The sequence below is a fragment of the Gopherus evgoodei genome, chromosome 7 (genome assembly GCF_007399415.2).
Source record: "Gopherus evgoodei ecotype Sinaloan lineage chromosome 7, rGopEvg1_v1.p, whole genome shotgun sequence".
Classification (NCBI taxonomy): domain Eukaryota; kingdom Metazoa; phylum Chordata; order Testudines; family Testudinidae; genus Gopherus; species Gopherus evgoodei.
Genome location: NC_044328.1, coordinates 69,527,894 through 69,541,213, shown reverse-complemented (window position 1 = coordinate 69,541,213; position 13,320 = coordinate 69,527,894). Strand labels below are relative to the sequence as shown.

The 13,320-nt window shown below is 47.5% G+C and overlaps 1 protein-coding gene across 1 annotated transcript in view; it reads left to right on the top strand.

Moving 5' to 3' along the window:
• WDFY4 (WDFY family member 4) overlaps positions 1–13,320 on the top strand; it is a 255,320-nt gene that overhangs the window by 224,877 nt on the left and 17,123 nt on the right. Inside the window, 3 exon segments of the mRNA XM_030569859.1 lie at positions 4,042–4,199; positions 6,974–7,132; positions 11,904–12,083. Of these exon segments, the coding sequence (XP_030425719.1) occupies positions 4,042–4,199; positions 6,974–7,132; positions 11,904–12,083 (497 nt within the window).

The window sequence follows — 13,320 nt, the reverse complement described above, 5'->3', positions numbered from 1 at the left end:
TGATCACACAGGACCATGGTCATCTTCATCACCCCAACCTCCAGTCCTTCAACTTCATGGCCTGGAAGCTTCATGGCTAAACTCCATGGAGCTCCTCTGCTCAGAACCAGTAAGCGAGGTCCGACTCGGCAGCAGAAAACCCTCCACTAGGGCCACATGCCTCACAAAGTGGAAGAGGCGTACATTCTGGTGTGCTCAGCATCGTACCCCCCCACTCCAGGCACCCATACCACTCATCTTGGAGTACCTACTGCACCTGAGGCAGCAGGATCTCGCAGTGTTGTCCATCAAAGTGTACCTTGCAGCCATTTCAGGCTTCCACCCAGGAGTGGCCGGGCGTTCCGTCTTCACCAACTGCATGGTTCCCCATTTCCTCAGGGCCTGGAATGGTTATACCCACAAATTAGTCAACCAGTCCCTATGTGGGACCTTAACCTGGCCTCTAACAGGGCCCCCTTTCGAATTGCTGGCAACTTCTTCCCTTCTCTACCTGTTGTGGAAGGTAGCCTTTCTGGTTGCCATTACCTCAGCAAGAAGGGTATTTGGAGTTAAAGGCCTTCATGTCCAACCCTCCCTTCACGGTTTTCCATAAGGACAAGGTACAACTTATACCTCATCCAGCCTTTCTTCCAAAGGTGGTGTCACATTTTCACACCAACCAGGACATTTGTCTGCCTGTCTTCTTCCCTAAACCTCACGCTAATATCCAAGAACAGAGGCGCCACTTTTTGGGTGTTCGGCGGGTGCTAGCCTTTTACATTGAGTGCATGAAGCCGTTCCGAAAGTTAAACCAGCTCTTCGTGTCGGTGGACTGGATGAAGTCACATCTCAAAGAATCTCATTGTGGATCACGTCCTGCATCCAGACGTTCTACGACCTAGGTAAGGTTCCAGCCCTGGCTCTTATGGCACACTCCACAAGGGTGCAGGCATCATCGGTGGTGTTCCTGGCCCAGGTCTCGAGGAATGAGGTCTGGAGCGTGGCAATGTGGTCCTCGGTACATACATTCAACCTCTCATTACACCATCATCCAGTGTGCTAGAGCTGATGCTGCATTCATAAGAACATAAGAATATAAGAACGGCCGTACTGGGTCAGACCAAAGGTCCATCTAGTCCAGTATCTGTCTACCGACAGTGGCCAATGCCAGGTGCCCCAGATGGAGTGAACCTAACAGGCAATGATCAAGTGATCTCTCTCCTGCCATCCATCTCCACCCTCTGACAAACAGAGACTAGGGACACCATTCTTTACCCATCCTGGCTAATAGCCATTTATGGACTTAACCACTGTGAATTTATCCAGTTCTCTTTTAAATGCTGTTATAGTCCTAGCCTTCACAACCTCCTCAGGTAAGGAGTTCCACAAGTTGACTGTGTGCTGCGTGAAGAAGCAGCACACAGTGTTTGAGGTGCCCAACTTGAGACTTCCTTTTATTTATTTATTTTTTTGCAACAAAAAAACTTCAAAAACAGACTCCAAAGAGAGACTGCTGAACTCAAATTAATATGCAAGTTAGACACAATTAACTCAGGCCTTAACAGAGATTTGGAATGGCTGGGTCATTACACTAATTGAATCTATTTCCCTATGTTAAGTTCTCCTCACACCTTCTATGAGTCATCTTAATTATCACTTTAAAAGTTTTTTTTCCCCTGCTGATTATAGCTCATCTCAATTGATTAGACTCTTCCTGTTGGTATGCATACTTCCATCTTTTCATGTTCTCTGAATGAATAAATATCTCCTGTCTGTGTGTTCCATTCTGTGCATCTGAAGAAGTGAGCTGTAGCTCACAAAAGCTCATGCTGAAATAAATTTGTTAGTCTCTAAGGTGCCACAAGTACTCTTGTTCTTCTCGTAATTGTTTTTCTTCGAGATGTGTTGCTCATGTTTATCCCAAACCCACCCTCCTCCTCTCTGTCAGAGAAGCTGGCAAGAAGGAACTGAGGAGGGGCCGGGTCAGCAGGGTCATATATCCAGCACCATGAAGGTGCCACTCCAGGGGGCTGCACAGCTTACCCGACGGGAGCTGCTAAGGGAAAACTTTCTGACGACTGTGCATGTGGTGTGAGCACACCTAATTGGAATGGACATGAGCAACACGTCTCGAAGAACAATAGTTACAAGAAGGTGAGTAACTGTTTTATACAGTCCCTCACATGACAGCCTTTCCCATAAACCTCCCATCTGGCCAGCTCCCAGAGTCAAACACCTTCCCAGCCCTAGTTCACCCCACATGCCTGCCCTCTCCACTCTCTAAGGAGCATTCTACCACAATCTAGGGTGGAGAGACACAAGCAACCAAAGTGTCTGCAGATAGGCCCTGGACTCTTCTCCCTTCACCTCATCCCAAAGGGGCAGGAGTCAGGTGGTCCATATGGCTGGTGTCTGCCCCCCATCACTCTTGGAGTGGTGGCTCATGCTGCTTCTTCCCCTGCAGGAGGTGGAGTGAGTGTTGCTAACTTAGTGACTTTGTCACTAGATTTAATGATTTTTTTGTTTCCCTAGTGAGAAAATAAGTGCCAAAGTGACCCGTGACAAATCTAGTGACTTTCACTGCCAATTACAGTGACATTCAGAGAAAGAAGTCACCAATATGTATAGTCACAAAATCATTCACAAGCAGCTCAATAGTATTAATTCATTCCATGCTCTTCTTACTACATTCTGTTGCACACCAAGTCAATGTCATTACATCTCAACTGAGCATGTCCTCGGAAGGAATCGCATTCCAGGGCTTCTTGGGCTGAGATCACTATAATCTGCAGGCGAGGAAAAGAATTTTGTGGAGGCTAATTCAACACTTTGCTAAAGCCAGGTGCACTTTGGAGAGAGCAGCACATTAGCCAAGGCTTGTTTTTACCCAACCGTGTTCTTTCTCGCCCCTCCATAGTAGGTAGCACACTCTATGATGCAAGGAAAGATGGCCAATGAAGTGGGCTGGTTGGGACTTGGGAGAGGCAGGTTAGCCAGCCAGGAGAGCTGCACAGATGGAAAGTGGGGTGGGATGAGACAGAGCCATGTGCCCCAATTGGCGGGGGGGGGGGGGGGCATTGTGCATCCAGGAATGAAGCCCTTACTACAGGATCAAAGGTGGAGCTAGCTTGATTTCAGTTGCACTTTACTCCTTCCCCTATCTTGGCATGGGGTTAGCTGCCCAGATCTTTTCAGAAATGAAACCCTGGAAGCGGGGGGAAGGGGCCCGGTTAGCTGATTTTTGTTTTTAAATCTACTTTCTTGGCTCCCTGCAGTGCTGAGCTCAGGTCAGGCGAATTCCCTCTTCCCTCTGGCTCTGGGCTCTCCCTTTCACTAACCTGCTGGCTCAAATCCAGGCTGGCAAGAAAGGGAGGCTCAGCTGAATTACCCAACCCCAGCCAACCTGGGCTGCAGTGTACAGAGCGCCCTTCCCAATGAGCAGAGGGCTGCAGTTTCCTTCCCAGCGAGCAGAGGGCGCCCTCCTGGGGATGACAGTGTACTGTTGCAGTTGCTTCTAGTGTGCAACAGTATGTAGTAAGAAGAGCATGGAATGGATTTTATTAACACTATTGAGCTGCTTGTGAATGATTTTGTGTGTGTGTGTGTGTGTAATTCTCTGTTGAATTCTCTGGACATTTTGTTCAATGACATTTTTGACTCCTTTTGAGTGCTTAAACAGCTACATCTAGAAACTTTTCAGGGTTTGTCTGGTGACTCCCTGCTATGTGGAGTTGGCAACACTGGAAGCAGGAGGAAGCATGTGGCCCATATGACTTCACCTGCACTGTGAAGTTTAATGTGATGGAATGAAGCATTATGCGTAGATGAGGGGACTTGGTGCCACCTGGCGTGACACCCCCTCCCCCAGGTGTGTGTCAATGTGTTTCCATAGCCCTGCCTCAAATGTGGCTGCATCTCAGCCCCAGCGTGGCCTTTGGCCTCTGGTGCTGGTCACATCACCCAACATAGTTAGGGAGACACGCAAACCTTGCAGGGGAGGGAAAGTCACTCTTAGCATGCTAGAAACAATAGGATGAGCTGTGATCTCCTTCTTCTACTCAGAGGCCCCCAAGGGAGCCATCGGACACATTGTCCATACCGAGAAAATTATTCTGGCCGTCGAGAGAAACAAAGTTTTGATCCCCCCGCTCTGGAACAAAACCTTCTGCTGGGGATTTGATGATTTCACCTGCTGCCTTGGAAACTACGGAACTGACAAGGTAAATGAGAACAAAGGCCAAGGGTTTTGAAACACCGGAGAGGGTGGGCCAGTGTTCTGAGGTGGTACAGAGAATCCTCTTTCAAGATGCCTGCTTGGTGGGTCTTGATCATGTGCTCAGGGTCTAACAGATAACCAGATTTTGGGGTGGGAAGGAAGCTCCCCAGGTCATATTGGCAAGGACTTTGGGGGTTTTCACCTTCCTCTGCTGCCTGGGGCATGGATCGCCTGCTGGGATCCTCTGGGCATCTCCCACCTAATCGATTCTCTGCCAATGCAGGGGTCTCGGTCATTGGTGGCACCTCAGTATCTCCCACTCTCTGCCTGTGGCTCACAACAGTGTAGTCTGCTGGAAACTTAAATGTTTTAGCCTAACAAAATCTTTGGCTTTAATACGGGAGTGTCTGGGTGGAATTTAATGGTTTGTGCCATATAGGAGGTCAGACTGGATGATCTAATGTTCCTTTCAGGCCTGAAACTCTATGGAAAATGACTCGTGATTTTGGGTGTCTCAGTGTTTGAGGTGCCCAACTTGAGACATCGTAAAGAGTCCTCATTTTCAGAGGGTGGGTGCTCAGCACCTTCTGGAAATCTGGCCCATTGAAAGAGTCTCAGATTGGGCACCCAAAATCACTAGTTCCTCCTGAAAATCTTGGCCAATATTGAACTGATCTGAAGTTCTTATCTAGTTCCAATCCTTTCATCGTCTGTTACACTGAAACTGAGACCTCGTGTGATAGGACTTAATAACAAAACAGAGTCTCTTGGCCCTGATGAGAAATTTTGTGATGCAGAACTTTCTGCTGGGATTAGGAAAGGACCATCGGTCAATTTCCTCCCATCCCAGAGTTTAGCACAGTGCTGTCATTCAAAACACTAATGCAGCTTCCCCTAGAAATCTGTAGACCCCTGCTAATCCTCGGATATCTTTTTTATATCCACAGATATCTGTGGGCCATTTTTGCGGATAGTGCGGATGCGGATACAAATTTTGTATCCGTGCAGGGCTCTGACTGTAAGAGCTGGGCAGGCAGCTGTGAGGAACTGCAGCACGGACCCTCCACCTGCCCTGGGTGGTGGTCTGTGGGGCAGGGACACTGGGCGGGAGGCTGCTTAGGCCCACTGCCCAAGGCAGGTGAAGGGTCCAGCATGGCTCCTGGCAGCTGCCTGCCTGGTTCTTACTGTGGCCTGGCTGTGACTGTCTGGTCGGGGATAGCCACACTGGCAGCTGTGGGGAGCCTGGGTCCCTCAATCCCCCTCCCCATGCAGAGGTCTGGGGGGCAGAGACACAGGTTGGAGGCTGATTGGGCCCCCTGCATAGGGCAGTTGGAGGGACCCAGGCTGCCCACAGCTGCCAGCACAGCTCTTCCTGACCTGGCTCCGGCCAGAGGGCAGGTCTCGGAGCCCAGCTGCAATAAGAGCCGGGCAGCTCCACAGGACACCCACCTGGCCAGACCAGTGTGGAGCTCAGCCAGGGAGCCATGGGGAACTGTGGTGGACCCTTCACTTGCTCACGGTGCAGGAGATGGGGCTGAGAGCAGGCTGCGATCATGTCCCCACCCCCAGACTCCCCACCAGGCCAAGGACAGGTGGAGGATCTGCAACTCTGCACAGGCTCTTCACAGCTACCTGCAGGGCTCTTCTCGACCAGCCTCCGGCGGGGGTGGGTGTGTGTGTGTGCTTGTGTGTGTGCGCGTGCCTCGAAGCCTTAGCCTAGCCCCGGAGTAGAGCCCTGCAAATCCATGGATGTCCACAGATCATTTTTGCAGATTGGCTGCGGATACACATTCAGGGCTCTAGAACTGATTCTCTGACTTCTTTACTGTAAGGAATCAACAGTACACATCGCAGTGCTGCGTGCATGCTGGAGTGCCAGCGGCCAAGGAGAGAGCAGCGTTCTCTCTTAAAAGGAGGGATGGCCAGTGCTAGTGTGGGGCTCAGGAGAACAGCGTTCAGTTCCCCGCATAGTTCATCAGATGTTCAAAGTAGCAGAAACCTTTCCCTTTTCCTTGGGAAGCTCAGTGTGTGCTGAACAATTTGCTGTGAAAACACACAGAACCAGGGGTCACTAGTGGGGATAGAATCCAGGGATCTCTGCACCAAAAGCACCAGCCTCTACACTTGAGCAATGCCTCTACCTATGAGTAAGTAGTAGGTTGTTCTATCTATTTTAGGTACTTATATGGCCCCCCATCACTGTAGAATATGAGAGCATCACAATCTGTAATGTATTTATCCTCACAACATGCCTGTGAGCTAGGGAGCTACTTATCCTTATTGTACAGGTGAGGAACTGGGCACAGAGAGACTAAATGACTCACTCAAAATTACACAGGACACCTGCTGCAGAGCAGAGAATGGAACCTGTTCCCTGAATCTTAAGCTAGTGCCGTAACTGCCGAATCATCCTTCCAATCCAGCCAGCAGGTAACGGTTGATTCACTCCCACACCAACATACACATAGCTGTGCTGATACACACGCAGGCAGTGAGAGCAGAACTGAGAGGAAAATTTAGTCTTTAGTCTGACTTCACTGTGAGTTGAAGATGCCCTGCACCTTGTAGGACCGGACCTTTTCTTGGACTGATCTTTGAGCCCAACCTTCCTTTGGTTCTTGAAAATGGGTAGGAGGAACATTCCTTTCCCAGCCTCAAAGGGAAGATGAGAGCTTGGTTCTCAGGCCCCAAATCTGCTCTCTGGTTTAAATATTAACATGCTGCAATCAAAGGAATCTGTGCCACAGAAATAGCTGCCAGTGTTTTTACCTTCTGCAGAACACGATGACACTCGAATGCATGGCAGATTGGGGCAAGTGCCTCTGTGCTGTATGTCCCACACCAACTACTGTCATTACTTCTGGAACGAGCGCCGTCGTGTGTGTCTGGGAGCTTTCCCTGGTCAAAGACAAAGCGAGATGCCTGAACTTGAGACAGGTACTGTACCACAGCTCACCTGACGTGCCAGCTTAGTAAGTGCAGGTCTGAGATCAGAGCTGGGAAGGGTTTCGATGAAAGCTGTTCCTCTACCAGGGTGGCAGAGAAAGATGGTATAGATGGCATCACACAGCATATCAACCTGCTACCCATTCACGCATTGACAATGACAAATGGACTCAGGGGAGCTAACTCAGAATTGTTTTGACTAAACACTTTTTCAACATCAAATGCCGTTTTCAAAAACAAACCTTTTTTTTCCAGAAACGGGTCATTTTCAATGAAAGTTTTGTTGGGAAGGTTTCCAAGTTCAAAGTAGGGATGCTCTGGGTCTCCCATATTGTAAGTGTGTATTTAATGACTAGGCTATTTGCTATTCTGAAGTGGGGCTCAGGTCCTTGATTCACAGCATGGATCTCTCTCTCTCAGGTGAGCACCCTAACCACTGGCAGTTGGCTGTTCTGGGGTGAGAGGGCATCTCTTTCATTCTCTCGGGTGTTTGGCTGAAAAGTTCAAAAGGTCTCAGGTTCGATACAAAACCAAATGTTTGAAACATCAACTTTTTGCGTAAAGTGGAATTCTTGTTTTCCGGCCTTCCCTATATGTAACCCCAGGGTTGGCTGTACCTGTCTCTAACAGACTCCTGAGCAGTCTGTCTTTTTCTCACACTTTGGCAACACTAGTATAGCTTGCTATGCCCTCAGGTCTTGAAAATTAAGAAATACACCCTTCCTCTCCAACCTCCCGTAGACCTTCACCCTACCCAGCTCCATCTGAGTCGTTATGTATTGTTCAAATGGTTCCCATTTCCTTTTCTCTAGCTGGGTCAGGAGGCAGGAGCACCAAAACATTGTGAGACGTCGCTAAACAGATTCCCAGCCCAGTATTTCTGACCAAGAAGGTTCAGATAAGTAACCAGAGTTCTGGATACTTTACCTGTCCTGAATTTGGAACCTTTGTGAAGTTCATCCATCACTCCCATATGGCGGAGAATGGCCCAAATGGCTGAATATGAATCTCTATCCAGATCCAAACTGCCTTTCTCTAGTTTTCTGCTGGGGTAACTCCATTGTAATCAGGATTTACACTGCCATAAAACTGAAGTAATGCCATCGAGATTCAGGCCTGATATTGTGACCTTCTGGGCTGCTTTTATGAATACACTTTTGATGTTCTTCAGTGATATCTAAGGAAATAGACAGCAACTTGTTCCCTTTTCCCCTTAAACCAAATCAGATAACTCTCCTCTGTTACTCTCAGCTGAAATAATAAGTGGAAGCGTTCATGGGGTTTGAGAGACATGAAGGTATTCATGCCGTAGAAATCTGCTCTGTCCCTCGGTTCCTGCCAAAAAGAGTCAAAAGAAAATTCAGGTTTTCCCAGATCCAGGACAAGAACATATTTCATTTGTCATAGGTGATGGGAAACGTCAAAAGGCTGAGTCTGGGTTGAGCTGGGAGAGGCCCCAGATTATTATCTATTTAGCTAGACCCCTTGGCCCTGCAAAACGGGGCACAAATTGTAGTAGGAACGACTCCTGACATGAGATTCTAATACTTCCTGCTTCTGAAGAGGCCCAAAAATCCCATCAGAAGACCTTATCTCATGAATTTTAGCCTGTCTGTTTGCCTCAGAACCCAGGACACCGACAAGGAAGGGAAAGAAACAGCACTAGGGTAAAATCTAAACACTTTTTGGAAATCAAGAAAAGTTCAGTTCAGGGTCAGTTTGTTTTGGGCAAAGCTTCAGGGAGGTTCTGTTTTACCCTATCTCCTAGAACTGGAAGGGACCTTGAAAGGTCATTGAGTTCAGCCCCCTGCCTTCACTAGCAGGATCAAGTACTGATTTTGCCCCAGATCCCTAAGTGGCCAATGCTCAAACCACTGAACTATCCCTGCTCCCCTCCCCCCACCTTTACTGGTTTACCAGTCTTGTTAGCGGCCCACAATTTATGACTGACTTTTGAGGAACAAGTATTGCTAATGTGTATGCTGCAATTAAATGATATTGCCCATATTCCACAAAGTACTGGTGTGAGATCACGCAATGCCAAAAACTGCATAGATTTCCTTTCTGTCTCGGCTAGCAGAGGGCATTAGTCATTTAGACGACTCTCTGGCCTAGATGTCAATCTGACCTATGCCCCTAAATGTCTTCCAGTGAATTACATGCTGTTGTTTCATGGTCGTTGTTTATTCTGCTGAACAAAACTATTGTATCGTCATCCCTGAGATACTGAGCTTCACTTAAGTAAAGCTGATGTGCTATAAAAGTGATGCTGTTCACTTATCAGCCTTCTCAAGGGACTAATGCATTCTTGTTTGAGTTGGAGTAAAAGATGGAAACTATGTTTCAGCAGGAAGATCTTATTCCCTTCTTATCAGGCTGCCTTCAGAGTTTTGTGTAGCATTGAGGATGCAGCGTAATAGCCACGGTATCCATCTGTGCAATTTTATCTGACTCACACTCCCATAACTCTGCTCCAAAGGAAACACATAGCCAGTTCGGATTAGCATCCAGAAGAGCTGTGTTGCGTCTTTCAAACACAGACCCATGGTGAAGTGGGTGCAGCAGAGCCACAATGCACCCCTGCTGAGTCACCCTAGTAGCGGGTGCAGTGTTTCCTTTTGTGCCTGACCAGTGTATGGAGGGGGTGAACTATGGCCCTGGCTCTTCCCAGCCCTGTGCACAGTGACCACTGACTACTGCCACAGGTCATGTGCAGTCTTTGCGCACAAGCAATCAGAGACCGGGGCTCTGTCTGCCCTGAATTGGCAGCACTGACTGCCAGCTCCACAGCCTGAGCCCTAGAAGCCCAAATCAGTGAACCTGGGCCGGCAAAGACTGCACCACCAGTCTTGCATATCTGTGTAGATGTAACCAGAGTCTCAGGCTCACATCCCTGCTCTGATTCAGACACAGAGTCGCTCTCTCTCTCTGCAGCCCACTGAATATTTAATTATCTATACAAAGTGGAAGAGCTCCGACAGCAGATACGGAGAAAGCAAGAGGATGACTCAGTAGTGTGGTGATCAGGACGCTTACCTGGGTCTCCCACATCCCAGATGAGTGCCCGCACTGGCGGGCTATTCAGGAGTGAGGTGTGTCTCACTCTCTTGAATTCCATCCAAAATGCCACCCTCAGAAACTTTCCCAACAAAATTTTTGTCAAAACCAACATGTTTCCGCAACAAGGCTCAGTTTTGATGAATCAGCGTTTTATTCTATTTTGTGTGAACCAAAAAACTCTGGGTGAAATTGATCAGCAGCCACCTAGTTCTGTGTGGCATAGGAGCAAACTCCATTGGGTTTGGTCTGATTGTGACCTACAACCATAAATTGCTCGCAGGCTGCCCTGAAGTTCCAAGCCTGCCCCAAACTCACCCCACAGCCTGGAGTCCCCCAGAGCTCAGTTGGGAATAGGCTTCAGGGCTGGGATGAAAACTTTGCACAGCTTTGATTAAATCCCCTTTTGTCCCATTGTCTTTTACCCCTGAGCTCATACTTTGATAGGGTCTAAAATTATATCCAACCCTGTATCTCAGGCCCATGTCAAGCCTAAAATAATTTGTGACACCTGAAAGTCATCTCGGTCCTATACAGCCTGGTGCAACCGAGCATCTTCACCAGAGGGGTTCATGTTTAAATGCTGTTGTCCTAACAACCTTGTCAAATAGCAGCATTTATTAGGTGGCTAGCAAGAAGTTGGGCTGACACAGGAGGAGAGTATATGCCATACGTGTTCTGAGAGGTCAGCAGGGACATTCAGGACTGAAACCCACACTGAACTGAGTCAAACCCTAGAAGTTCATTGATCATTCCATGCAGAGAAAGCCAGCTGAGAATTCACCTCTCTAGTTAAAATTAGCGTAACAACTCTGGTGTGACGTTCAGGGAAGTCGAGTCACAGCACTCATTGACTTCAGTACAACTGAAAATCAGGCCCAGGAATTTTAAAGAAAGCAAGTAGGGCCCGATTCTCCGTTGTCCAACACCTTGTATCCTCATTTACACCACTGCATGCTGGGTGTAAAACCAGATCAGCATATCACATCTATTAAATGAAATGACTTTATTAGTTTCTGTCCATAATACATTGACTTAAAATTAAGGGTTTTTTTAAATGGAAAACCTAAATTTTGGGGCTAAACTAAACTGGCCGTGTCTCTTATGATAGAGATGCTTACAAAATAGTGGGGGAGGGGTGAAAGAGAGTAATGTTTAACAGAGAGGTTCCCAGAGAGTTTTATTTTAATTACGCAAAACTTCAGTATTCGAAAAAAATATTGAAATGGTCTGTATTGGGTATAATAATAGGGACAAATGTCTCAAAAATGTCATTGAAAATTTTTTGTATTTAAAAATTTTATAAATGTTGAACAGCTCTAACCTCTGAGTATGAATTTCACCTTAATAAGGCCAGAAGGGCAAAGGTAAGAGATGTTTCACGCTGCTAACCAGGGCTAAAAATGTAAGTGGGTGTTACATATGAGGCAGTATGGTCAAATAGCTATAACAAGTCTAAGGAAAAGGAGATCTGGGTCGGTTGCCACCTCTGATTCACTGGGTAAGCTTTGGAAAGTCACTTAACCTCTCTGGGCCTCAGTTTCCCCATCTGTAAGTTAAGGACAAGGGAGCTTTGAGATCTCCATTGTAGACTCTGATTTTGTGGAGTAGATCACATGTTCTTGCTAAGCTGTTCCCAGTGGGAATGCGGATCCCTAGTAACCCAGCTGCTTGGCTGTGGTTTTGGATTGCTTTGTACCCCTAGGCTTTGTATGGACACACTCAGGCCGTGACTTGCCTGACCGCATCTGTGACCTACGGCATCCTTGTGAGCGGATCCAGTGACAGAACCTGCATCATATGGGACTTGAACCAGCTGACATACATCACCCGTCTCCCTGCCCATAGGGCCAGTCTCTCTGCTATTGCCATCAACGATTCAACGGTAAGAACTTCATTTATCATCCTTCTCCTGATGTGTTCAGGAGCGTTTCATGATAATGTAAGGGGTGCTCTTCCCAACGTAAAAACATCCTGAGATGCTGATCAATTGATTTTCCCTTTTACAAAGGTTGCTAATAGTACTCTTAAGGATGAGAAGGGAGCACTAAAAGGTACAATATAGATGAGTAGTTAAGTAGAAGCATCCGTACGTGCGTGGCTGGATAGTAAGATTAAACCTCTTGATTTGTGAGCTGGCTTGAGAAGCATAGCAGTATAGTCCCTTGCACTTCTGCCTTTGGCTCACATGTGACTCTGTTGCTTCCATTGATTTCTCCTGACATGCATGTGTTACAGCAGTGCCACCTGGGACTAATTAGACCCAAGTCCTCATCCACAGTCTACCGGCTCTGGATGTTCCTGAATCAGCAGTCTCAGCCAGCAGACAATTACCTGAAGTGTTATTGTTTTTCTTTCCCCTCCAACCCTCCCCGCTAGAAGGGTGCTTGTAAAAATGGCCATACTGGCTCAGACCAATGGTCCAACTAGCCCAGCATCCTGTCTTCCGGCAGTGGCCTGTACCAAATGCTTCCAAGGTAATGAACAGACTGGTGCAGTTATCAAGTGATCCATCCCCTATCATATAATCATAAAATATTAGGATTGGAACAGACCTCAGGAGGTCATCTAGTCCAACCCCCTGCTCAAAGCAGGACCAACATCAACAAAATCATCCCAGTCAGGGCTTTATCAAGCCAGACTTTAAAAATCTCTAAGGATGGAGATTCCACCACCTCCCTAGGTAACCCATTCCAGTGCTTCACCATCCTCCTAGTGAAATAGTGTTTCTTAATATCCAACCTAGACCTCCCCCACTGCAACTTGAGACCATTGCTCTTTGTTCTGTCATCTGCCACCACTGAGAATGGCCAGGCTCCAGCCTCTTTGGAATCCCCCTTCAGGAAGTTGAAGGTTACTATCAAATCCCCCCTCACTCTTCTCTTCTGCAGACTTAATAAGCCCAGTTCCCTGACCCTTGTCTCATAAATCATGTGCCCTGGCTCCTTTATTTTCATTGCCCTCCAATTTGTCCACATCCTTTCTATAGTGGGGGGCCCAAAACTGGATTTATACTCCAGATGTGGCATCACCAGTGCCGAAGAGAGGAGAATAAGCACTTCCCTCAATCTGCTGGCAATGCTCCTACTAATGCAGCCCAATATGCCGTTAGCCTTCTTGGC